Source organism: Pygocentrus nattereri, chromosome 20 (assembly GCF_015220715.1).
Source record: "Pygocentrus nattereri isolate fPygNat1 chromosome 20, fPygNat1.pri, whole genome shotgun sequence".
In the NCBI taxonomy this organism is placed as follows: domain Eukaryota; kingdom Metazoa; phylum Chordata; class Actinopteri; order Characiformes; family Serrasalmidae; genus Pygocentrus; species Pygocentrus nattereri.
The window spans coordinates 20974362-21001203 of NC_051230.1; the positions used below are offsets into that span (position 1 = coordinate 20974362).

The window sequence follows — 26842 nt, forward strand, 5'->3', positions numbered from 1 at the left end:
ACTTTGATGAACTTTCTGCTGAGTGCCACATCCTGGCTCCCAGCACTGCAAGGCAAAGAGCAAGGCCACACGCACCACGGAGAGAGCGTGCGCTGCAGCTGTGCACCGAAGTTTCCTCAAAAACCCTGTCGATTTTGGGTCTGGCCCTCGGAGTATCACGCTCGCTGGCAGGCTTTGATTCATGCCACCACAGTCAGCTCGGGCCACCGGGGCTTTCAGAGGTAACCGGCTGTGCTGACAGCCCCTCCTCAAGGCATTCGCCATCAACTTGTCATCTCGCTCCTCTCTTGCTGCAACATCAAAAACACCACTGCTTGAAAAAAGGGAAGAACTGAAAAAAACAGCTTCAAAAACACCATACACCCATGAGAGCATATACCTAGTGTACCAGCTGGATTTTGTTTATGACCAAAAACAACAATTGGCCTTTGGCGTAGTCCAAGCAGAATTTTTATTTTTTTAATGAGATTATGTTTTGTAGCTCCTAGCATGTGGAATTTCTAATATCAAAAGTTGATGCTAAAATACATTACCTACAAAATACAATATGTTTAACAAGCCTAAAAATGCAAATCATTTAACAATCAACATTATATCAGTTTATAAACACTGCATAGACAGCAATAAGTGTCTTTCTCCCAAGTCCAGTTATTATTATCATTTTGCCATACACTACATTGTTAATTACATAACAAATTCAATTCATTTTTGCTTTACAAACTGTAAATACATGGCTGAAACTTAAAGGATGTTTTCTCTTTCTCTAAAACATAAAGCAACTTTTTATGAAATCATAATCAAATATTTTATCCTCTACTTACAAAACAAAATAGGCTATTCACTGAAAATTCAGCACTTTCCACTGCTTGTTTCACTGAGTTACAGCGAGAAATAATGAATAAAAAATAACACCATGCTTTTGTTACTGCCAGCGGTAACTGTGGCGTCTAAGGGTTATGTTGCTACAGAACAGCACCGGCAGCAACATAAAGCCACACACTGACAAAGCATAACAAAGGTGGCAGATCTTGTGGTCCCATAATCCCCAATAAATTGCCTGCAACCTGTCACTCACTGACTGACCCTGTTGCTGGGTGGAGTGGTGTGTAGAGGGGCCTGCTTCACTGGGACTCGGATGGGCCGCTGGGGCCTGGCCTGACTCACCAGTGCCAGACGTGAGCTCTCCTCTAAGTGATGGGGGGCGAACATATGCCCTGGGGCTGCCCGAAACCTGGAACATTAAGTCTTGCCATGGTGGCTCAGCTCAGCTGTGAACCCTGAGCTAGTCTGGCAGCTTGGCTGGGAGTGAGGATCTAAAGCCTGGACCACTGAGCCCATAGTTTTGAGTGGAGAGGGAGTCCATGAGCTGATTTTTGTTGGGAAAATCAGTAGACAAGAAGCAGTCTCCAAAGCCTAGGTAAGATGTGAGGGCTAAAAAAGCACTATACCAAAGATGACCTCATTTTACAGGAAAACTAACACAGGGCATCTGGACTCTGACCATAGGTTCTTTCCTGGAATAAAAACCTTGATTGCAACAACTAAAACGTAATTACAACGTGCAAAGTCAAAAGCATATGAAGGCATCATCTTCACTAGACACAAAAGAGCCCAAGAGCAAAGAGTAGCAAGATGACTTGATTGAAATTATGATGATAATATTGATACTTGGGATGCCAAACCAATTTTTGCCTCTGTAAGTCTGCATCAAGTTTCTCCTCCACTTCACAGAGAGGTGGAATGAAAGCGAGGCCTGTCGCCTGGCCCCAGGTGGATGCAATGGCAACTAGGCAAGAGAAAAGGGGGATGAGCGAAGCATGAGCTCCCAAAAAAAGGAAGAAAAAAAAAGCCTTTTCATCTCGCCGAAATCTTCACTCCAGCATTTGATAACTCGCTCTTGATTATGCAGTGGGAACTGCATAAGGACATCAGTGCACTCGTCTGAGGCACTGAAGCGTTTTTTTCTCTCTCTCTCTGCACAGCCCTCGCTGTGTTTTTGGCAGTTACAACTGACCATCGTGTGCCGCAGTGCCAATTTTTGTGAAAACTGGCACATATGGCAGCTGAAGTGCCATATGCCATAACAGAATATTTTTGGCTGTTTCCACCATTTGTATAATCGCTGGATCCGGTATAAAAGTGGCTCATTATTAATTTATTCCTTTTCCCCCCATTTTGTTCCTTTCCAGATGAACCATTTGATGTGAACGCATCTCAGAGACTTAATTTAAGGTGCCCTGTGGGAGCAACAGCACTCAGTGACCTGCCTGGTAATAAAAAGTGGACTACATGGCTTTGCGAACTGTGGCTCTCGTGTAAATGTATGATTAAAGAAGGCAGTGTGCACTGAGAAAGGGAGAGAGATAGAGAGAGAGAGAGAGGGAGAGAGAGAGAGAGAGAGAGCAGCCTCTTTCCTTCTGCTATCAACAGACACACTCAGAACTTGCCTTCTTCGCTGTCATCAGGATTCAGACTCCTTCCTTTTCCTCTTCTGCCCTCCATTGGAAAAACTATGGAAAGCCTTCAGCGTGGCTGACAGTGCTCTGCTCTAATCTACTGTGCTGCTGATTTATGATCTCACTTTTAATACAAGCTTCACAGAAACCTCCCTCTGTTGTACATGGTCACCATCTGACCTGTGCTGTCTCATCAGAGAATCCCAACTCTCCTTGTTGCGTCTTCATGCCAATCACATGGTCTCCCCCACCTTGTAGGCGTATCACGTAGATGAATGTCAAATACACTGTAAATCAACAAGGGTGCAATTTAAAATGGGTGCCTCAATATACATATTAAAATGTGTTTTAACATGACTACAGTGGTAAAATAGCCTTAAAATGTATGAAAAGAGGTCATTTATTTTGCATTTATTTATTGCAGACTTCAATAATGTCAATTCCTTTGTTCATTTACTCTATAAAACGACATTATTACTACAAAAGTAATACTGCATCTCTCATAAATAATAAATATACATTTACACAAGTTCCAGTGCTCAAGGAAAGTAACTAAATGAAGTGAACAAAAGTTTTAATGACATGTTGCACCAGGTAAATTGACTAAATCTTCTGATAAAAAAATGTAATTTGTTTTGTGACTTGATGTGTTTGAACATCTCCCCCTGCGAATCTCCTACAATGCTTGTGATGTACTACACCAATTATTTTCTTACCTTTCCTCACTTTCATATTTAATATATTGATTAAAATGTGGTCATTTTATTTATGCAAGCATTGGGTCATGTGCAGTTAACAATACTGTATGCACTGAAAAAGTCTGACTGCTCTTGGTTTTTTATTTTTTATTTAAATGACTGTATTACAGTAATGCAAAAAAGAGCTTGTTAGCACTGTATTATTGATGGTTTGCAGCTTGATAACAAGAAAAAGTGAATGGCACTATTGCATAGCTGAGAAAAAGAGCAAGAAAAGTGTCTATATTGTATAATATATTGCATAACACCATCATTTGTCTAACATGAACCATGTTACAATTTATGGCACTAATGAAAACAGTCACAAATAAAGTGTAATCTGTAAATAATGGACACTGATGCCATTTTTGCTGGTTGGGGCCTGTAATCTAGCACATACGACCTAATCTTCGACTTTGCTATTTGGTGGGGGTATGTCCTTACTGATTGAACTATGCAGGAATCATAGCTTTGTATACATGCTCCTCCCATTTTAGAGGCAAAAAGTAATCACACATCTGTCATAGTAGCATCATTGATTACATGCAAAAGTGAACAAACAAAAGATTTAGTTGAATGTAAATGTAGCATATTTGCATCAGGAGTCTGGTGCTGCTGTCTCTTAACAAAGAACTGTCTATGGCAGTAAAGCAGCCTCCAAGAGGAAAGTCAACATAAACAAGACAAAACATCAGATGTGTCAAAGTCAAATGTTTGAAGCAAGTGTGCACTGGAGATCATATCAACAGCAAATAACCTGGTACAGCGCTGTTGGAAATACTTTCTATCATGAATATCGAGTAAACAGAGGAAGTTCACATAAAACTTTTACAAGCCAAAGTGAGATTCATGAAGAAGGAATACATCAGCACGATATCTGAACGTTTAGAACAGGATGCAAACCACATCAAGACAAGGCTGAAGTTTGCTAAAACTTTCACCAGTGATGGAATGAGGAATTATAGAGCAAAAGTCTGGCTAATGACCCAAAGCACGCCACCAAAGCATCTTTGAATGGTGGCGTGGGCATGTAGCTGCCAGTGGAAGTGGTTCTCTTGTCTTTATTGATGAGGTAACTGCCAACAGAAGCAGCAGGATGAAGGGTACAGAAGTATTTAAACACATAACCCAATTCCTCCAAATTGAGAAAAACTCCCAGATGGTGCTTTACCTTGCATCAGAACAATAACTGGAACAAGTGGAATGTTCTTGACTGGCGAAGTCAATCAACCCTTACATTTCACTTAATGAGGATAAGTGAAGGCAAAAAGCAGGAGCGGAAAATGGCTGTATTATATTCCTGGTAGAGCATCGTCAGGGAAGACACCCTGCGTTGAGTGATAGCTGTGAGACGCAGACTTCAGGCAATCATCGACTGCAAAGGATCTGTAACAATATAAATTTTAACACGACAATTTTAAATCTGTTCAATACCATATGATCTTCTAAATTGTGTTTATGTGTAGCAAGGACTATGGTTCCTATATAGCTCCCCCAACATAGGTGTAGGTGTAAATACCCTCAAAATAAAGCTCAAATTATACACTTTAAACCCAGTCATTGTCCATTTCATATCAGAGTCCTAGAACAATGAAAATTTTGTCACAATCTAAGTATTTATGTACAGCACTGTCTGAGTGTTCTTCTTCATCTATATCCTAATCTCTACTGTAATTACTGTATGAAGTATATATTGTAAACCATAATCTCCAATAAGAAAGTATCCCTTACAAGACAACATGGAATCAGTTCATGCTATTAAATGAAAACAAATCCTTGGTGCTTCATAATTATTTCCAGAATTAAATCTACAGTATTTGATGGTAAATATGCAAATCTCCTCCTGTTAATAAAAATATTATTGTAGGTTACCAGACAGCATGTCATAAGGCACACAATGGATGTGCTGTTAATCCGCTGACAGCTTAAAACCGAAGACTACAATCTTTCCTTTGTCCGTCTTAAACACAAGATTATATACTTGCATCCAAAATAATATATCTCAACTGAAAGTGTCTTCAGCTCGAACACATTTTTGTCAGTCACAGTAAACTGTTGCGTCTAAAGCCTACATGGATGCAGACTTGTAGCGCCTGACCTCAAAGCACTACAATTAGCCTTAATATGGGTGTCATAGATCTGAAATCTGTGCCGTGCCATATTTGACACACAGAGGAGGCAGTCTGTCCCTATAAAAACACTAGTGTTAATGGGGGCTATTTGTTGTAAAACAATGAGGGAGGGAGGAGGGGAGACCCATTCTCTCCACTGTGTGGCCTCTGCCTGCCACCATGAGCCTTGCAGTTCATGGCTGAAGCAGATGGCTACTGATTGGGCAAGCTTTGTGGCTTTATTTCAGAGCACTGTATGGGGAAAAAAAGGTCCTTATCATGCTTGGCTAGGCAAGAGGGTGAGGAGCAGGAGGAGATTTACAGCTAAGAAAGCATAAATCTTTATAGGCCTATGCCTTACAATAGAACAAATCTACATGCACGGGAGGAAAAAAAAATCCACCAAATGAAATGCTTAGTGCAAATTACACTGACTATTTTATGTGTCGTAAAGAGTCTATTTGCAAGAGGAACGTTTGTGCTTGAGTGCCTACATTTGTTTGTGCACGCGTATGATCTTCAGTGTGCGTGAAATCTGCCCATAATTAAAACGAAAACAAAGCAGCATAAAAACAGTCCATGAGGTAAATAACTGTATTTTTGGTTTAACCAAAAGAGATTTATCCCATCAGCCTTACTCAGTTCCACTTTAATGCCCAGTTAACACTTGAACTCATTATGGTATAATTTACCATGGAGGCCTCTTAAATTGGGAAAATAATGATAGAAACAAAATGTAATTACGACATTCGGCTGAAGCTTTTGCCTCAGTGCAATACAAACGTAAAAGGAAGAATCACTTTTGGATTGAAGCGTACAGTGAACCTCCACTTAGGAAGGGTCATCATCTTAGAAGGACTTCAGCACATACGTTTAAGGTGTTTCAAATGAACACGCATAAACAGACCTTCATGCAACTCACAAGCCTTCGTCCCAATTTAATGTCTGCAGTTTAATCAACCACCATGTGTACACTGACAGAAAAGAGACTTTTAAGCAGTTAAAGTTGGTGGGCAGGAATCTGTACAAAATCTATTTAGTTCACCACTTCCATTCAGCTTACTGGTGTCTTACAGCACTGTCTGATATGTGTCTCAAGGTTGGTAAACTTAGCAAAATAGTTGAATACAGAGAACATGAATATATGTGACAAGCCAAACTAGCTGATAATGTACTTTTGGTCATTGTTGGCTTAAAAAGGGAACAGCGTTAGGCTACGTTTACCTCACTGCCACTACAGCCTGTTTCTAACCGCAGGCGAGAGAAAGAACTCACCGTAAGTCTTGGGTGCTGGTCAAGTCCACTTGCTGTTACCTGACATAAAAAAACAGGTCAAAGGTATTAAAATTAAGCTGAAGTTGCTAAAGTCCTGACGACTCCTTACTGGCGTGGCTGTGTCGACGAGTTTTCTCGAGTTATTCGTGCTAGGCTATACAGCAGCCTGTTAAACCCACTGCTCGGTGTGCAGGACACAGAGATGCTGAGCTCAGGTCGAGCTCTTAATTAGCCCAGGCTACGTTTTAACGTGCACTTTACAGCCTACGGGAGATAAACGACGTCGTAGCCACACGTAGCCGAACTTAGCAGGAAAACAGTCGCTCGAATTACGATTTTTTCCTTTTTCTCACAACTTTTTTCCCGCTCGCCAGATAAGTATCGGTTTATGTGGAGTCCCGAAAGCCGGTGAGATAAGCCGCACCGGTTCCACAGCGGCTAACGGCTAACACCGCTAGCGTTCACCTCAGGTGTCCGTTGAAAACGGGACACGCGCGTCTGATTCAAACCGACCATCGGTAGAAATGAGATGAAACGCTGTTTTAGAGGATCAGTACTCGCTGCTCTCACACAGCCGGGGTGCTGGAGGAGAGGAGCGCAGAGCGGTCAGATATATGGATGTGCTCAAAAACAGACACAACACATTTCTGACAGACCGTGTTGGAGAACTAACAGCCAACTGCCGAGTGCAGAGGACACCGTGAGGATGTGCTCTCGCCACAGTGGGGGCGACAGTAACGGGTTTGTTCCAGAAACCGACTCTTCTGAGTTCCGTCTGAAGATCAGGCGGGGTGAGAGACGCAGTGTGAGGTATTTTAACAGTGGTACAAAGACATGCACACTGAGCCCTGCAGGCTGATGAGACAGCAGCACAGATATCTTTAGCACACTACTTCTGTCAGCAACCTTAGCAGAATGGGTTCTCTGTGGTACAGAGTTCGACTTGTAACAGTAGTGGAACCCGTTTTGGTGCTATAGGAAAACATTCTAATAAGAGCCAGGGGTCGAGATATAACTGTCACCTGCACTAAAGAACTCCCCCTTTTCTGAGACAGCTATTAGCCCACCTCTACTACTGTAGTACTAATACAGTGGGTATAGAGCTGTACACTCAATCAACCACCTGAACGGTCTTTTTATGAGGTTAACTGATTGTTAACATGGACAACCTGTTCTTTTTCTGTGTAGCAACAACAAGCGTTGGCGTTACAATCATAAACTTTGGTACTTTTTACTATGAGTGTACTACTGCTACTACTACCACCTCTACCACCACTGCTACTCCTAATAATAATAATAATAATAATAATGAGAAGATGATTAAGAAGAAGAGTACAGTATAGTATTAGACCTACTGCTAAAAATAATAGGATAAATAGCTATAATCATCATCATCATCATCATCATCATCATGAAGAACAACATCAAGATACAGGCATCACTACTTTTGCTGTTTCTTTTCCTTTTCTGTATAATAAAGTCTGCGGACTTGAGCTGCTCTGATGTGCCAGCACAGCTGCACTTCTCTAACAGACACTGTTTAAAAACAGGCTATAGAGAGATGTATAGAGACAGGTATACTAAGCGCTGTGTGTGTGTGTGTGTGTGTGTGTGTGTGTGTGTGTGGCGGTCCGGTCAGTGAGGAGTTAAAGGGCGGAGCTGCTGAACGACACGCCTCATTGGGCAGATTATGCGCAGCAAACAAAACGTGTGTGTGTGAGGCGGAGAGGCCGTCAGTGTGTGTGTTTCGGCCCCATCTGCGCTCTCGCTCTCCGCGGCCGGGGGGAGATGCACTGACGGAGTCTCGGAGCCCTGCTGGATTATTATTATTCCTCTTTTTTACCTTCACTAAAGCGGTGAGTAAGGCTGCGTTTGGACTCCGGAGTGGAGCCGCTGATGAGAGGTAGAGGTGGAGGTAGAGTGGGAGAGAGGGGGAGAGTGAGGGGCTCTGCGGAGAGACAGACCGCGTTAGTTCGCTCTGCAAGGCGCTTTAATCAGTGAATGAGCGAGTCGCGAGTTGCGGCGCCGTAAAGTTGGAATAATAACAAAAGCGAAAGGAGGTGATAAATCTGACCGTGGAAGCGGGAGGTCGGCGGCTTCAGTTCAGCCTGTGTGCGCTGAGGCTCTTTCTGCTCTGGTTTTTAGCTGAGATGCATATTCATTGGCTTCTTTGTGTGTGTTTTTTCTGTCTGTCTGAGAGAGAAAGAGACCTTAAAACAGCTGCAGAAAGGGGTCTCGAGTGGGCTGCTACTGAGACCTTAAACAGAAATAGGGAGTTTATTTTTTATGGTGGAGAGAAACTTTCCACAAAATGTTTTAAGACAAAAAAGAAAAAGGGATCGTTTGTTTTGTCTGGCCGTAAGTGCGTGGTGGACGGTAGAGACGGTCGGGATGGGAAGTTTTGTCCTCGCTGAACGTTTCCAGCATGTTAATGCGCTGCGCTTGGAGCAGCATGTGTGTGGGACAGTGGGACTAAATCATGAGCCCATTCATCAAAAAAACAAAAACAAAATAAGCGCAAAATTAAAAACAAAATAAACGTAAAATTAAATGACATTAAAATAACTGTAAAATATACAGAAGCTGCGAGTTATCATGATTAACTCAAATAATAAAATATATAAGAGAAAAACTAAATAAAACCCACAGTGGAGTGATCAAATGCTCTCGCTGGGATCTCGGAAAATAAAGAGTGAACAGTGATTTCCTGGAAATGTAGACTTTAGGCTCCACATTTAGGCTTCAGGCTTTATATGTAGACTATAAAACGGCCTGAATTCCCTTTCCAGGCAGTTTTAGTCGAGAAAGTAAACAATGCAGAATTATCACCTAATTTCTGCAGCAGTGAAGCTACAGGCTGCCCTAAACCAGCCGCGCGCGCGCGGGATGAGCAGGTTGAGGATGGAGGAGATGGAGGAGAGAGATGAGGCTAACAGAGCAGGAAAATATCTAGTTTCTGGATTTTAGTTCCGGTGTTTTCCGCTCAGAGCTTCATCCGCGCTTTGTTTAATAACAAGTTTGGTGAGTGAATTAGAGACTCGCTCTGTGTGTGTGTGTGTCTGTGTGTGTGTCAGGCGTAGACAGGAGAGTCGCATCGTTAGTAAATATGCATTCGGGGTTTGGAGGAAGAAGAAAGCCATTAACTGGCTGTGCTGCCTTAATTACGGTCTGGGAGGGAAAGTGGCGGATTATGGTAATGACGCACACAGACACGCTGCTCGGTGGAGAGCAGAGCTGAAGGTGGACGGTGGTCTGAGAGCTGGACAGACCACCTGGAAGTCCCTGGCCGTCAGACTCGCTCTGCTCTTTTATTGCGCTAAATTCATCCCCGTTTATCTGCATCACAGCCGTGACATGAAGCGCCTGAGACGAGACTGAATTACCGGCCATTCACTCCGAACATAACACAAAATAAAGGACCTGAACAGTAAATAAAAAACTGGGGATATTAAGAGAAGATAAGACGAAAATGTGGATGTTTATAGGGCTTACGCACTAAATGCATTTATTAAATTATTATTATTATTGTTGTTGGTGTTATTGCTTTATGTCATATTTTGTAGGGCTGGCTATTATTATTATTATTATTATTTTTTTTTATTATTATTGGTGTGCTTGTTTTATTTGTTGTTGTGGGGTTGTCTATAAAACTATAGTATAGAATACTATTATTATTATTATTATTATTATTATTTTTATTACTGTTGTAATTTTTTACTGTTTGTAATTTTATTTTGTATTCTTTTTGTAGAATTTATTTACTTTATGCTTTTATTTGTATTATTGTTCTTGTTATTTTAGTCTTTGTTATTATAATTGCTGTTATTCTTGTTGCGGCATGGTTTATTTTTATTGTCACTTTACTGTGCTATAAAAAATGTAAAAAATCTGTATAAAGGGCTGCAGAAAAGCCAGGTTTATCTTATTAGTGTGGAACAAGAAATAGTGGCATAGATAAATCTACATATAGTGAGGCTCTTTTAGTCTAAAGCCAAATCCCCAGTTGAAGTAAATGCTGAACAAATGGCTACAGAGTTGAATTTAACAACTATAGGGTTAAATGGAGGCTGTAGGCGTTCATTCAAGCGCAGCTGGACACAAATGAACACTGTAGGAGTTTGTTCAGCGCTGAGGCTTGTGCTGAAGAGATTGCAGTGCAGGCCTGATATAGCTGGAAAGTTCTCTGTTGAAATGAATACTTTGACTAAAATGTATGGTGATGTTAGACTTGACCTGACCTGCTCGTTGTCTTTACTCTAGTTGGTAGACAATGATGGAAGAGTCCAGTTCCCAGAAGCTTCTGTGGGATGGCGAAACCAAGGCCATGCAGCAGTGTCTCACTGACATCTTCACCAGCGTCTACACCACCTGTGACATCCCGGAGAATGCCATCTTTGGCCCATGCGTCCTGAGCCATACGTCTTTGTATGACAGTATTGCCTTCATCGCCCTAAAAGCTACGGACAAGAGGACGGCACCTTACATATTCAGGGTAGGAGCATGCCTGACGTTCTCCCTGTTCAGGAACAGTGATACGGCTACAGAGCTCAATACATTTCATTCATACTGTGTTAATGTTTGATTCTTGGTCTTATATTTCTATTCATTTCTAGCAAAATTATGGAATGTATTCACATTGTTAGATAATCACATTGAATGTAAAGCCTTTAGATGTAAGAGGTGTGACTATTTGTGTCTGCTGACCGTAGGTGGACACCTCGGCTGCCAATAGTTCCTCAGAGGGCCTGATGTGGCTGCGGCTTGTCCAGTCTGCAAGAGATAGGGATGAGCAGAACCTGGAGGCCTATGTGAAAAATGGGCAGCTCTTCTACAGGTCGCTAAGGAGAATTGAGAAGGATGAGGAGCTTCTGGTGTGGTACGGAAAGGATCTTATCGAGCTCCTGTTACTGAGTTCCAGCAGAAACCAAGTCAAAGGCAAAGGTACAATTCACAGTTCCATGTTTTTGCTTAGAACTCTCATTAATGTTGTAAAAAAATACCTGTTTTTAAATTGTTTATGTGTGCATTTTGAAGAATAGTTACATTTGCATATCTAATCTGGATGAATCAAGATGAAGATGTTTGTAAAAGAGGCTTAATTATAAGAATAATTAGATTTGTACACATGCACCAGTGGTCTTACTAAAGGAACAAGCCATGCATAAAGTTAAAATGTCTTATTAAATTACTTTACTAAAGGAAAATCATGACTTGAATGAAATATTTTTTTTGTTTAGAAAGGTTTCCAGAAAAGACATTTACATTAATCAGTGCTGTATCATACTTAAATTACTATTCTGCCTGTTTTTGATTTTGTTGCATTCATGCAAATCATGAAATCACTGATGAGTTTTATTTCATTTTGTCAAGGATCGCCACCATATCTGTGTCCAGACTGCAGTCAGCGGTTCCAGTTTGAGTTCCCTCTCCTGGCTCACCTGAGGTTCCGCTGCACCAAGAGACTGCAGAGCATGGCCAGCGCAGAGGAGGAGGCTAAGGACGCTACTGAACATGCCAGCATTCCCCCCATCAGGTCCAGCCCTAAGCTAGGCCGATCTGAGGGCTTCTCAAGCCCACAGGATGGGAAACCTTCTACAGACTTCCACAATCTTGCCAGGGACTTGGAGAATAACAGGACCAGTCCTCCCAGCGACAAAGAGGCAGAGATCCTGAGTGAGAGCTCGGGAAAGCGAAAGTTCTCCGATATGGAGGACAACAGGGGCATTGGATTGGTGCAACCCTTGACTAAGTCCAAGGAAGAGCTGGCGAACTCAGCCCAGCAGTACCGTGGAGCATACGGCCTAGAGGAGAGCAGGCGGGCTTTCTCGCCTCCTGGCTCTGAGGTGACCGAGACCAAGCAGAGCGCCTTCACAGAGGTCAAGAAGTCATCCCAGAGCTTGAAGCATGGTAGCAAAAACTCCATCTTCAACTCCGAGAACAAGGCAGATGCTGGCCGGCCCAGCAGCAACCCAAGTGAGAAGCATGTGAACATCAGGCAGGTGTTGAGCGAGACTCAGCCTCCACAGTCGCGGATCGAGAGCTCGACGGTGGGCAGCGCCTTCACTTCTGTACCCCAGCAAAATGCCGGAGGATCGGAGCGGAAGAGCGCCTTCAGCCAGCCGTCCCGCTCCTTCTCGCAGCTCTCGCCTCTGGTCATGGCGCCCAAGATTCTGCCAACGGTGGACTGCCACCCAGCTGTGGGCGACACTGTCTCCTCCAGCAGGCTTTACCAGGCCGACCACCTGGCCGCCAAGCTTCAGGGCTCCGAACTGGGCAGCAACTGTCCTGTACCAGGCGGAATGGCCAAGCAGAGCCCCTTCCTCTACACCACGGCCTTCTGGCCAAAGACGTCAGGCCCCATCCAGCTGCAGATGCCCTCGGCCCTCACACTCCTGCCGCCCTCCTTCACTTCCCTCTGCCTTCCTGCTCAGAACTGGTGCGCCAAGTGCAACGCCTCCTTCCGCATGACCTCTGACTTGGTCTACCACATGCGCTCACATCACAAAAAGGAGTACTCCATGGAGCCGCTGGTGAAGAGGCGGCGCGAGGAGAAACTCAAGTGCCCTATCTGCAATGAGTCTTTCAGGGAGCGGCATCACCTCTCCCGTCATATGACCTCTCATAACTGACTTTTTGGGGATCTTTACTTGCCAATGGCTTTTTTTTTTGTTGTTTTTTTTGTCCCATCAACAAGGGAATATTGTCCATCTGGAGAAATACACTTGATCTCACACTCAAAAGACATTTCTATTTGGATCGTTTCTTTCAAATGTCATGTTTTGGTGTATGCAAATGCATTTTGACTTTAAAAACAAAACAAAAAAAAACTCTAAAAATCTATTTATCATATGAAGCACTTATTATTTGGGTGGAAACCGAGGAATAATAACATGTAAATGTACTTTTTATTTTGTATATATCAATGTATAATGTATAGAAATTGATTTGAAATGTACTTGCATTTCATGGAAAAACTATTCGATGACTTTTCATGTCTATAGGCCTATGGGTGAAAACCTGAAAATAATTGGAATATGATGTTGAATTATATTTAAGAATGCATGTAAATGATAGTTATTGCTTTAAGATGCAGTCTATTCACAACAATGTACATACTTGTTTTTGTTTGAATACAAAGTGTAATATTTTGTGTCCGTGAGGAATAGATTCAGTGTTTCTTCCTTTTGCTGAAATTTACTATTTGATAGTTTATCTAACCATGTTGAATGCTTTGACAATAAAATAGCTTTATTTTCATTGGACTGCGTGATTCATTCTGATGCGCTGAGTAAGACTAAACTGCGCTGTGAGCTCCAGTTAAACATGATCAACATCACAAAAGAGCTTCTTTTCTTCGAAATGGTTTCAGTATTTCTGCAGCAGCAGCATTTCAGATTATTAATGAACATTTACACATAAACTAATTGTAAAAGTCCTCCTGTAATACATTTAGAGCGGCCGCTATTTCAGGATTACTCCAGTCTCCACGATTATTACTGAACTTTACTGCGGTTACTGCCTGGATTACGTCACACAAAATATATGACAAGGTCTGCACGACTTAAAACCGCTTTGACGGACTAACGGCTCACGCGCTCGCGCACACCGTGGGGTGATGTGGTGCAAGTGAAGTGACACAAAGCGCGAGGACGGTAACGCACGAGCTCGACACGCCGTCAAGCGCGAGCTCGTGGCTCGGAAAAGGCGGAACGCGCGCGACTCAAGCGGAGCTGTTTACACGTTTAATCAGGAGACAGCGAGGAAACGATGGAAGAAGAATGTTTTAAATATGCAAATATAAAAAGAAAAAAATAAAAGAAATATATGAAATGGACACGGATATTTACGCTTTATTATTATTATTATTATTATTAAAATAATAAGAGAAGCATTTATAATAATATAATAAAACAGACAGTTAAAAAACTCAGGTTATCTGTTGGTTTTCAAGCTGTAATGGCTGATAAATTCAGTTACTTATTCACATATTTTACAGCATTTTACTGTCCAGATATGCTACCAAGCAAAAAAACCTCCCGAAAAAACAGGTATTATGTTTAATTTACCCTTCATTATTATTATTATTATTATTATTATTATTATTATTATTATTATTATTAACTGTCGTTACAAATATAAATTAAGCAATAAAAACTGTTAAAGAGCTTTTATTATTTAAAAAGTGCTCGGTTGAAGCAGCACGTGACGCTGGGGCAGCGCTGCTGCGTTAAGGTGCAGGTTTCTTGTTATAAGCCGGAGTTTGGCGCTTTAATGCATTTGTTCCAAACCTTTAACTCGAGCTGTGGAGCGTTTCCTGTGGCGGGATACTGTGACCCAGCCAGCTCTGTTTTATGAGGATACTCGAGGGAGGAAATGAACACAAGTCATTTAACGACAAAAATAATAGAACCCCTTCAAAATAGCCTCAAATGAAAAGCCATGTCAGGCGGCTTCGGCGTATGACTATAAAACAGGGTCATAACCCGAGCCAGCACAAGCAGCTCTGATTTACAGCGACGGCGTTCGCATAATAATCAATAGCAACCAGCATATGATTGTTTTCTTTACATTTTATTACATTCATATGTCTTTCTCGGGAAGAAATGCAAATCATTATTTAGCCTATAGTAGGGAATAGATTATGGTGGTAGTGAGGGTGGTGGGGTCCTCGGGTGGGGTGGGGTGGTGGATGCGAGTCGCTCATAAAATAGCTCAACAGTGACACCAAGCTTCTACAGTGAGAAATTCATCTGAATCCAGCACTGCAACAGGCCTGAAATACACCCCAGAGCTACATGAAACTAAGTGAACACACCTGCTTCTGCACATGTTAATGCACACTTACTGTTTATTGGCTGAATTGAGCATATTTAGGGAAATTTAGGGATTGTCTGAGGAGGAGAATAATTCGATTTTTTTCAAGTGTAAAGATATGCACTTTTTTTGGTTAGTGCCTGTGTGACTCTATGAGCTGAGCGCCTCTATTGGACCTACTTTTATACATTTGTATATTGTTCAGAGGAGAAGCTCCTCTTCTGAGTCTTGGTTCCTCTCAGTGTTTATTCCTCCAGACACTGTCTCAGTGGGTGATGCTCGTAATTGGCACTGACACATTTCTGTAAAGCTGCTTTGGAACCATGGCCATTGTAAAAATGAACTGAACTAAACTGGTATTAAGTGATACTCTAGCAGATTTGCACAAACATAAAAAACCTTAAAGATGACTGAACATTCTGACCAGGTGTTATGTCAGTAGTCCATTACTTCCCCTTCTATGGACTGTTTGGGCTGGTATTGGGTGATCCCTGCATGGACTTTCACCAAAACGACTCATTCGTGTGCACTTCACACCTGCCACACTCTATACCGACCGCCTTACCTGCTGATACTAACATGTCCTCATAACAGTCGTGAACGTAATTTCCATTATCATTTTCTTTAGAAAGCTTCTGATATGCATTGGTAAGCATGTCTCTGCCCTTTGATTAGGAACATTATTCATCGTTGTGTATTCCTTTGTCATCTCCTTTTTCAGTATTCCATAACTCATATTGCTGCTGTTGTGTTGTTGGCTCCAGCACCCCCCCGCGACCCTGACGGAGAAGCGGCTTAGAAAATGGATGGATGGATGGATGGATGGTTTAGTCTAGAGGAGGATGGGGTTCCCTTTTGAGGCTTGGCTCCTCTCAAGGTTTCTTTCACTTGCTATTAGGACATTTTCCTTGCTTACTCACTTGGTGCTTGTAACCGGATTCCTGTAAAGCTCATTTGTGCCATATAAGTCAATGTAAAATAGCAGTGGAGGACAAGTAAGGTGGGTATGTCACTCCACTACATTTCAAAGTCAAATATCTTACTTTTTAGTCCACTACTTTTTACAAAATACTTGTAAAATGTAATACTTTTTACAAAAAAATTTACAAAAAAAGTCAGAAAACAAGGGGGCATGACAAAGAACTCAAAACAAAGTAGCACATCGATGAGACCAAAACAGAAAAGCACATGGAGGAGTGTGAGGAGCCAATCGTGACACTATGTAATTGTGTATAATGTGTGTGTTATGTACATTTGCAGCATGTAGTGTGTATGTGATGTACGTTTGCAGTATATAGTGTGTATGATATGTACGTTTGCAGTATGTAGTGTGTATGATATGTACGTTTGCAGTATGTAGTGTGTATGTTATGTATGTTTGCAGTATATAGTGTGTATGATATGTACATTTGCCAGTGGTGGACCGTAACAAAGTAAATGTAATTAGTTACTGTACTTAAGTAGTTTTTTCATGTATCTGTAATTTTACTTAAGTATTTCCATTTTGGGCGACTTTTTACTTTCACTCCACTACATTTCAAAGTCAAATATCTTACTTTTTACTCCACTACAATTTGTGACATCTGCGCATATTTTGTTTTGACCTGTTGGATATACTGACCCAGTGCAATCATACGGTTCAACGTCAGTGCAGCAGCGTAAAATTTTGGGAGTGTCTATTTCAACATAAATGATGGAACTAATCTAACTTTGTGTAAACAGACCACAATATAGAAATATGCACACATATGCAGTCCTGACTGATGCATCTTTTTTCCGAATTTATACAAACACTTTCATTTTATAGTAAATTACTTTTGGCTAGTTTATGTTTAGCCTTCCGCCCGAAGACTGCTGGGATAGGCTCCAGCATTCCCCCGCGACCCTGACGGAGAAGCGGCTTAGAAAATGGATGGATGGATGGATGGATAGTTTATGTTTATGAACAGAGACCTACAGATGCAATATAGTAAAGGAAAACTCATTTGTGAATCTGTTTAAAACAAGTTTTTATTCAACTTCAACTTATAACTAAGTGGCAAATACATTTTAAACTGAAACTTGTTTGTAAAAAGTTATTTCAGAGTGGTTCTATCTAATGGAAATTGTTTGCCTTCAGTGTTTTGTGCTTATGATAATTTTAAAAGACATCAGCGTCACTAATTAATGACATTCTATTAAAAGACTGAGTGACATTGGAGTATTTTCACTTAAAATGAAGCAACAGTCTTCTTCTAAAAATGATAATCGAACATTTTAAATTAAATTAATTTTAAATTAAGCAATTTAAATTAATCTTTTAGTACTATTACTTTCGATACTTAAGTACATTTGAAGGCAAATACTGTTGTACTTTTACTGAAGTGGAAGTCTAAATGGAGGAACTTCTTTTACTGGAGTAATATTTCACCTTGGGTATCTCTACTTTAACTCAAGCACATGATTGAGTTGTGTACTTGTGTACTTCATCCACCACTGCTAAATTGAACTCAATTGAACCTAATTAATTTAAACATCACTGAGTAGTGAGACAAATACATTTGCATAGTGCAGATGAATCCATGAATGAATGTCAGGTCTTCTTTGCATGGTGAAATGGTTCAGACTGATGGAGAATATGGTTCTATATAGCACCAAAAAGGGTTACAAACTTGACATCGTAATGATAGCAGAGCCCTTTTTGGTGCTGCACAGAATCATTTTTGAAAATGTTCTTTGTAGAACCATATACAACATTCAGTCTAAAGAGCCATTTCACCAGGCAAAGAACTGTTTAAGCATGAAATGGCTCTATATAGAATTCATGGAGCTAACTAGAGCCATTGCCTTTACTAAAGAACCACTGAAGAGCCATCTTTTTAAGTAGTTATAGATGAATCCACAAATAAAAGTCAGGTCTTATGCATCCTATGAGTGTTGCAGTGCTCCCTCTACAGGCAGACTTGTACTCAAAAATGCTCCTCAAACCAAATTAATCTGTAAGCATGTTTTACATTCAACACTGAGCACAGTGACAACAACCCCAGTCTGCAGTTTACAACACAACAACAAACATGAATGCAAATGCAATCCACAGCAGCTTGAAGAAGTGCCTTTTATTTTGCATGCACATCAAGTTGTTCTTTCAGACACGTGAGATAATGGAGCGTATTCAGCTGGGGGAAGTTGATGGTCTCTTGGAGCTGCGCTCACCTCCGCTTACCAGAGATATTTATTACCCCCCCATGCTTTGAGGCTGGAGTCATCCTCTCCTTGCTAAGCTCCAGTTACATTTGTCACCGTATCACTCAGCACTCAGCAGTCAACCCTTCTTGCATGCGGCCAATGCGGTCACCCTTGGCCAACCTATCTGGCCCGCTTCTCATAGTTAACGTGTGATTGTGTCCTATGTTGAACTTCACCTCGCAGCTCCGTCGCTCCATCTATGCCTTCGCTTCATATTCCTGTTGTTCCGTAACCTCTTGGCAACGTGGCTCGCTCTCATCAAAATAGGTCGATAGGATCTGAGGAACCATACCAAACTATAACAGTATAATGTTCGAGCTAAGTATTAATAGATTCTTCACACTAACAACACAGTGACACCGGAGAGGACGGCGAGCAGGATATGAAAGCCAAAAGTGTGATTTACACCCACAGATTTATGATCACTATAGGAAACTTCATTGAGCACTTTGCACTGTGAGGTATATTTATAATTATGCATTCCATACTGCATGTGCACTTTATAACATGCTTGACATTGTCAGTGTTGATTACCTAAGACCTATAAACTAAATAGAACACGCTTTAATTGAAGTGAAAGTGGTTGTAAGAAAAAGTGTGATCATTTGGCCTTCATGTCATCATAGTATATATATGTATATATACAGGAGAAACAACTTTGAAGAAAAATACCCTGCAGATTTATTTGAACATCTGATTTACAAAAATAAAGCAGAAAAAATTATACACAGAGTGCTTAAACTCACATTGTGCTGTTAGGCATTTGTATTTTACATTTAATTCTTTTTATTTTACTTATAGACAATTTGATTATGTAGGATTCTCTTTCCTATTACTTCCTGTTTATAGTTTTTTTGTTTTTTCACTCTAATATAGTTTTTTTGTTTACTTTAGTATTTTTTGCTGATTGCAATAAATAAAGTATTCATCATATGCACTAAATAACATAACTCCAGTGGGAGTTTAGGTTATAGAGGGGAACAGAATGTCACTTAGGCTCCCCAAATGTTCAGAAGTGGCTCTGTTTGTTTTTATTAAAGTGCTTCATATGCAAGTGTGTGCATAATGTTGATTTAGACATATTACCACTAAAAGTGTATTAACTTGCATCTGTATATTTAAATAACAGTTTTAGTTACTGCTGAAATGCCAAAGTTTAAACACCCCTGGTCCAACTACACGATCTGTTCATTTTCTAGGTGAATTTTTGGCACATTTTAGTCCAGAGGTTCTATTTATTTGCTTAATTTAACATGTTGGAAAAAAATATAACATAAAATATAAAATTTGCCATAACTATCGTGTAGGCTACATTTTCATATTTCATATTTTTGCCAATATATGTTCTCTGTAGAGGATGTGTTAACTTATTTTCACTTAGAAAAACAACAGAACATGTACTTTGGGGTTAAAACCTATGCACACAATATTAAAAATGTATGTAATTTATTTTTGATTATTGTTTTTTGGGATATTCTTAATTGAATTTAATACATAGTTTTATTAATGACACTGCTTAGACATACTGAATTGTAAAATACCTCTGGGTTAATAATAAGAATTTCAGTATTTCCATTACCTTTGACCCACTTCAGCAAATCTTAAAAGCTGTTTCTTGCCGCAGCCGTAATGTTTAGCCTAGGTTAGCCGTGGTGCGTTCTGTAGTGGGCCTTTAAGTTGTACATACATTAAAAGCCCTAAACAGCAGTTGACTTGGACTATTTTAATACAGAATGCATTCAATCTGTCTTCAAGCTGACAGGCACAAATTTACACGTAGTATGCGCTTTAAAGACAATCCCTGCCTTTATAGACCCGCCTGCGTACTTGCTGGCTGCTCACTCTTGGATCTCTGCTCGTACCTGCCATATGGATGCATGTCTTTCAGATTCTTCGCATTACAGTAAAAGAACAATCAGTGTGCGGGAAGGTATGTGGGTTGCACCTGTTTCTCCCCCTCACGCTAACGTCTCCCATGAGTTGTGCATTAGCTGTGTGAAGCAGAACGTTATATGTATGTATGATCTGTGCTTGCTCCATACTGGTAATAAGATAGAAAATTGTATCAAAGACTTATAGCTCACTGTTCACAGCAGTCAATTCCTCATAGGGGGCAAGATAAACAAAAGTGGGTATACAGAAGAAAACTGATTGGTCATATAACAGTTAATGAGATGCACTCCTGGCATTTGCTCATGATTATATAAGCAGACTGTCTGTAAATTGCTTTACTGCTAATCTGTGGGGATTATGAAGAGTTTAAAATAATAATAATAATTTTACATTTGCTCTTTTAAGTTCAGGTTGTGTACAAATGACAACAAAATGGTCACAGTCCACACAGTAGGGACCATGGGTTTCTTGTAGTATACCTATAGACCATTAGGAAACCATCAAATGCATTTAGAATCAGCCATTGGTAACCTGTTAAACCATTAGGGTCCTTTACATTGTGATATCAACCCACTAAGGACAGACCTTTAGGAACAAACAGATACAATGGTTTTTATGTTAGGTGGTCTAATTAGGTGGTCTGAATGTATTTTTACAAAACTTCAATGGGGGTGTAATGCATGCTTTTGCATCCCTGCAGCACTGAGCCTGGTTCACGGAGGCTGTGATTTTCAAACTACAGAGTAGTGCTGCTATGCTAAACACATAACACCATGAGAGCATGCCGATGTACATTTTGATGAAGTTCCTGAAATATGTTACGAGTATGACCATCAAACCAAAGGAAAAAAGCTGACAAAAAGGTGCAAATACTAATACAGTATCTCGAGAAGTCACACAGCCAAGTCAACATCAGAGGATGATTCTCTTGTTACAGTCGGGTCTTTACGTTATGAAAACATGCTTATCTTTTTTTAGATTATAGATCTACCATTAGCAGGCATCTGCACTCAAAGCAAATATCTCCGGTTCACATACCACAGGCGCACAGTTATACCGACCACGTACATGTCAGCGGTACAATCGCTAACAAAGCCAGGCACAGCTGTTGTGACCCCTACGGTGCTGCTTAGGAAACTGCAGTTGAACATAAATTGTCCAAAGCTGACTGTACGCCACAAACCACTCACGAAGAGGAGCACCAATCTTTCACACGTCACTATTAATATAGACACCACAGCATGGTCATGTTATCCGTGCTGGGTTATGCCAAGCTGACATGTTTGCATGTCATCGTTGGAAATGAGCTTGCAAGCTCCGTCGCCATGGTGGTAAACACTAACTTCTCCAGACAGGATGCCAGTTTGTCATGACCTGAGCTGGGATTTTGTTTTGTGGATTGTTTGCTGTGTGCAAAAGGGTACACTCTAATTAACTAGCCCACATTGTTATTAACCAATTGAAGGCAAATGAAGGTGTAAGAAAGGGTTATTTGGAGTGTGTGAGTGGGAACCATTTTAAAAGGCCCATATCCTACATTTTTCTTGTATTTTCCTCCAAGATCCACTTGGGATGCTGTTTGTATATGCATGAATAATTATTACATTTTTATATGACTGTTTTCCAAACTGCTGTAGACTGAATGAACAAACTTTTACTTTAAAACAATTCAGAAAATTTTCTGAAAGTTTTCCATGGGCCTCCACATATAATAAAGATTCTATACCAATTAAAGCCTTGTCCTAGTACTGTACACCCAAGCTAAGAACCATTTAAGAACCTTTATTTTTATGACTGAACCATGAAGAGGCTGCCTTGTGCTTTCCTCCACCAGAGTAAAAATACGGGCCTGCGGAAATCCAGTGTAAAACTATACGGAACTAATCTTTGGCTGCTCTGAAGGCATCCTGGACAGCCCACTCTGCTCACTGCGGCTTTGAGCCAGTGGAGTCAGGTAGGGATGAAGCCTGATTTATAACTAGGGAAATTCCCTGCTAATCGTGGAGACTGAAAAAAAGTTTTTATTTGTTTTTATTTTCTACTAGCCAGAACTGAGAAAAAAGAGCAGTCAGTGAACATTTGAGATCCATTACTCTCTTCAGTGGTGACGGACCTCCATCAGAGCGAGCAGAATTTGCCGTGACCCAGAGGAATGACCACCTGTGCAAAAGCCAACATTCAGAGGAAGATGTGTAATCCCACGAGAGATGCACACACGTGGAAGTGGATAATTGATTGGGGATAGTTCTGCTGCTGTGCCCTCTGGCGAAACTTTGAGAAGAGCCTGAATGGTTTAACTCTCACAGATGAATGCCTGTAGCATTAGAAGGGAGCCTTTCATGGAAAAGCTCATTTTCCTTGAGTTCAGAGGTGATTCTGGCCATTTGGGGGTCCTAAGCAGGATTTTTTGGGGCCCTCATCTTGCTAGCTTTATTATAAAATTAGAGGCTAATAACAATGACTACCACAAGCCGTCTGAATTATGTACATTTATAACTGGCTAATTTATTCCTGACGCTTGTATGGGATTCTAATACATTGCCATTTAAAAACAGACAAGCTCAGCATTCTCGATCCAGGGTCGTCTCACCACTCAGTATTTCTTGCTTAACTTACTTTAAGCTTAGTTTGATCTAACCATGTTGGCAGTGTTTTTTTTTTACTGTTCTCAATGCTTAATTTTCTACATTAGACAGACTTTTACTTATTGTTGTCCAACTATACACCAAAACAAATAGTATAAACATTAAAAAATATGCTTTTTCATTTCTGCTTTTTTTCTGCCACCACATGTGTTCGTTCTTTTTAAGACTTGATTAAACAGTTGCTTTTTCTCTTCACCTCAGCATCTTAGACAACAAAATAGTACTGCAACACATGCATGGTTTTAAAGGGGTGGCCAGGTGACCAGGGCCTTCCCTGATTGGCCACTCCACATCTCACCCAAAAATTTCTCCCATGTCAGTGGCTTTCAACTAACTGTTGGGTAAATGTTTGCACCTTTAAGAGACAGCAACTCTCCCCACAACCACCACCACCCCCCTTTCTCATTGCCAGAATGTCTCATTTTTACAGCCAGCAATTAGCAGACCAACTGTTGAAAGTCTCTCTGGCTACTCACATTGTCCCCCTACCCGGCTTGCGCTTTCTCATGCAAGTATGTCTCATCTGTAACACTGTGCCTTTAAGGTGAGACTGAATTGGCGATCAAGGGAACAACTGTTCAATCTTGTGCCCCCCATCCCCCGCTCTTACTTTTATACTGCCACCCTGTCAAAAATCTGTCATCCTTTTGTCACCCCGGTAAACTTTTCTTGAACTGCCAGTGCTGTAATAATCCAGTGTTGTTAGGGGGCCCTAAGCAGAAGCTTATGCTGCTTATTAGGTAGAGCTGGCACTGCTTGAGTTAAAGTTTCAAAACATATTGTTCCCTCCCCAATCCATACTGCCCATACATGGAAACTAAGGCACGACAACAGCTTGTTTAGATTTTTTTTTCTTTTTTGACATCACAAAAAACAACAGTTGGTTTACATATTTTCCCCTATTCATCCTACAGCAGTTTAGATATAAGTTATAAGGAGTATAAAAAAGAAAATGGATGGATGGATGGATACTGGCCAATCATTCAGAACAGAGCTTTCCATATGTCCGTCTTAAAGGTTTAATTTCAAGGGATACCCAAAGGCTGGACAATCATCATGTGAAAGAAAACCTCACAAGTGTTATAAGCAGACCACAGTAGGGAAAAATATATAGAAATACAAAAAAATAGCATAAAAGTTAAAGTTAACTGTAAAATTGCTACATAATTCAATTCAATAATCTATTTTTTGGTAGGACAAATGGTCAATATCCAAATTTAAAGCAATAAGGGATTTTGTTTTAAATTGATTAAATGATTTTTGATAAATAATTTTGAAAATTTCAGCTTAATTCAATCGTTTAGATTCCAACAAAGCTATTAAACATTTTTGACATGACATAGTCCATTGTAAAGAAACTTACCAATTTGAATTTCTTTACCTGATAGGAACCAGGGGTTGTGATGTCTACAGTGCAAATATGGCAATTATACTCTCTGAACAAAATCACCAGTGAGCTACACATCTTCTGAGTTATTATATGTACTGTTGATTATGGCAAAATCATGGTAAATGTGAAATCATACATTTTCTTTGGGAACTATTTTACCATATGCCCTGCATGTACCTGAATAAAATGAGTGGAATTCCCTTTGAATGAAGGTTCCAAAAAAGTTAAAGTAGTCCAAATAGATCCTAAATAGTCCAAGTAGTCCAAATGGCCTACAATCCTACAATTACAATACAATACAATTAAAATTTGTTCATTGGTATAGGACGTCAACATTATATAAAAGTACTTAAAAGTTGAAAAAGTTTCCAAAATTGGAAATTTAAAGTCCCAGTGAATACAAGATGTATGTTGTAATGTTTGTATGGTACTAAACTTGAATTATGTATTAAACACCCAACAGAGCGTAAATGAAAAATATAAAATATAAATATGATAAAACACATCTTAAAAATTGCTGGACAGTCAGGCTTTCATGTGAACGTTGAGCATTAATCACAGCCTGAGTATCTAAACCTGGATTAACAGAGAAAGAAAACTGTGTGGGCGGGGCTAATGAGCAGCTTGATTGACAGCTCTCTGTCCAACACTCCTAGCCTGCTCCACCACTCACACAGAACTGACAGCATTATTCAGCTTTTATGTGACGGTGACTGGACGAAAAATGTCAGGGACGAACAGACAGACAGATGGATGGATGGACAGACAAAGCAACACGCAAATGAAGGATGGATGAGCGAATGATGTTTGTATATGGATAAGCGAATGAACAGTCGACAGGCAGCTACGTCAGCCTTGTGATTGGTCAGGGGAATGCTTATGGAAGGATTACCCAAGATTAGGACTGAGGAGAGAAATATAGTGAAATATGTTGGTCATTTATTGGTCATTGGAATATTATTCAAAGGGTATTTATTACATGTTTACTGTTCCCCTTCAAGAACATGATTTACCTAATCAGAAAGAAAACACAGGTGAAGATTCTCTGGTAGGTCTTTATTTAAGGGATTCTCTATCAAAATGCTTTTTTTCCCTTAGGGAACATTTGGGCATTGCTCTAAAGAACCAGTTTTGGGACCAGTATTATTGACAGTGTGGCCAACAGACAAAATATTTCTTCATGAACTACTGCCCAGGGTAGACTGGCCATCACATGCCTCTTCATTCAAACTACAAGCTAAACCTGTCTGAAGGACTCTGTATTATGGTCTTATGGTGTGAATGCTCTACTGATAGTGTAAGCACATATTTGCATCAATTCAAACTCTAGTAGTTAAATATTTGCAGTGATTTTCTGCAGATTTGTCATTGCTGTTGCTAATAAGTTAAATCAATCACCAACCAAATACTGAGCCTCCATAATTATAATAGTAGTACTTGTAGTAACCACAAAGAGGAAACACTGATGGTAACATTGAACTATATTTTCAGCATCAATTTGTGTTTGAAAAAGGCAATCATCATGTTGAAGAAAAGCTATCAGGACAAGCTAAGATGTATTGTAATGTAAATTGACAGTAATCACTCTAGATTTCTCAGGATCTCAGAGTTTTTTGCATAACTCAATTATTCAGAGGGGTTTGATGTGAAATGGTTAATTGTAGAGAAACTTAGTGACTCAGATTTCTTTACAGTGGTGGTGATAGGAACCAGGGGTCGTCATGCATACAACGTAAACGTCTTTTTATTTATTATCTAAAAATGTGCCTACAAGTGCCTTCTGAGTTTTCATCTAATGTTGATAAAGAATGGTAAATAAAAAAAAGTTTTCCTTTGAGACTATTTTGCCTTTTTTTTTGCCTAACTTCTTGCATGTACCCCTCCATTATAGAGCAAAATCTCAAAACTATCATAAAATGATGCCTCAGGCAATGTATTCATAACCATTTTATGTAAAAGCGTGCAGTGATGGTCTTTTAGAGGCTTTTAAGATGCAGTGTATAAGATTTAGCGGCATCTGGTTGTGAGGCTGCAGAATGACCCTCCCTCACACCTCCCTTTCCAAATGTGTAGTAGAACCTACAGTGGCTGTCATGCTTCTTTCATGAGAGGGATTCACTCTCCCATGCTTTTTCATGTGCTAAATAGCAATTATGATCCTCCATTTGTCTAAATTTGGGTTCTCAAATTTCTCACAACATAAAATGATTAGTTAGCACTAGCAGCAACCATTGATTCTTCTTCTTTTGACGTCTTCCAAACGGTGCTAGCACCACTAAATTCAAGCTGCTACTGC

At 40.3% G+C, this 26842-nt stretch overlaps 1 protein-coding gene and 1 long non-coding RNA gene across 2 annotated transcripts; one reads left to right on the plus strand and one right to left on the minus strand.

Moving 5' to 3' along the window:
* Nucleotides 1–445: 445 nt before the first annotated feature.
* Nucleotides 446–7390, minus strand: LOC108431755. The gene is made up of 3 exons (XR_001858171.2): nt 6580–7390; nt 4365–4579; nt 446–2743 (listed from the first exon to the last, which is right to left on the minus strand). It is a non-coding gene; the product is annotated as an uncharacterized LOC108431755 (long non-coding RNA).
* Nucleotides 7391–8301: 911 nt separating this feature from the next.
* Nucleotides 8302–13839, plus strand: prdm8b (PR domain containing 8b). The gene is made up of 4 exons (XM_017705109.2): nt 8302–8435; nt 10840–11071; nt 11289–11520; nt 11950–13839. The coding sequence occupies exons 2-4, from the start codon at nt 10850–10852 to the stop codon at nt 13206–13208; spliced, it is 1713 nt and encodes a 570-aa protein (XP_017560598.1). The 5' UTR covers nt 8302–8435; nt 10840–10849; the 3' UTR covers nt 13209–13839.
* The last annotated feature ends 13003 nt before the right edge of the window (nt 13840–26842 follow it).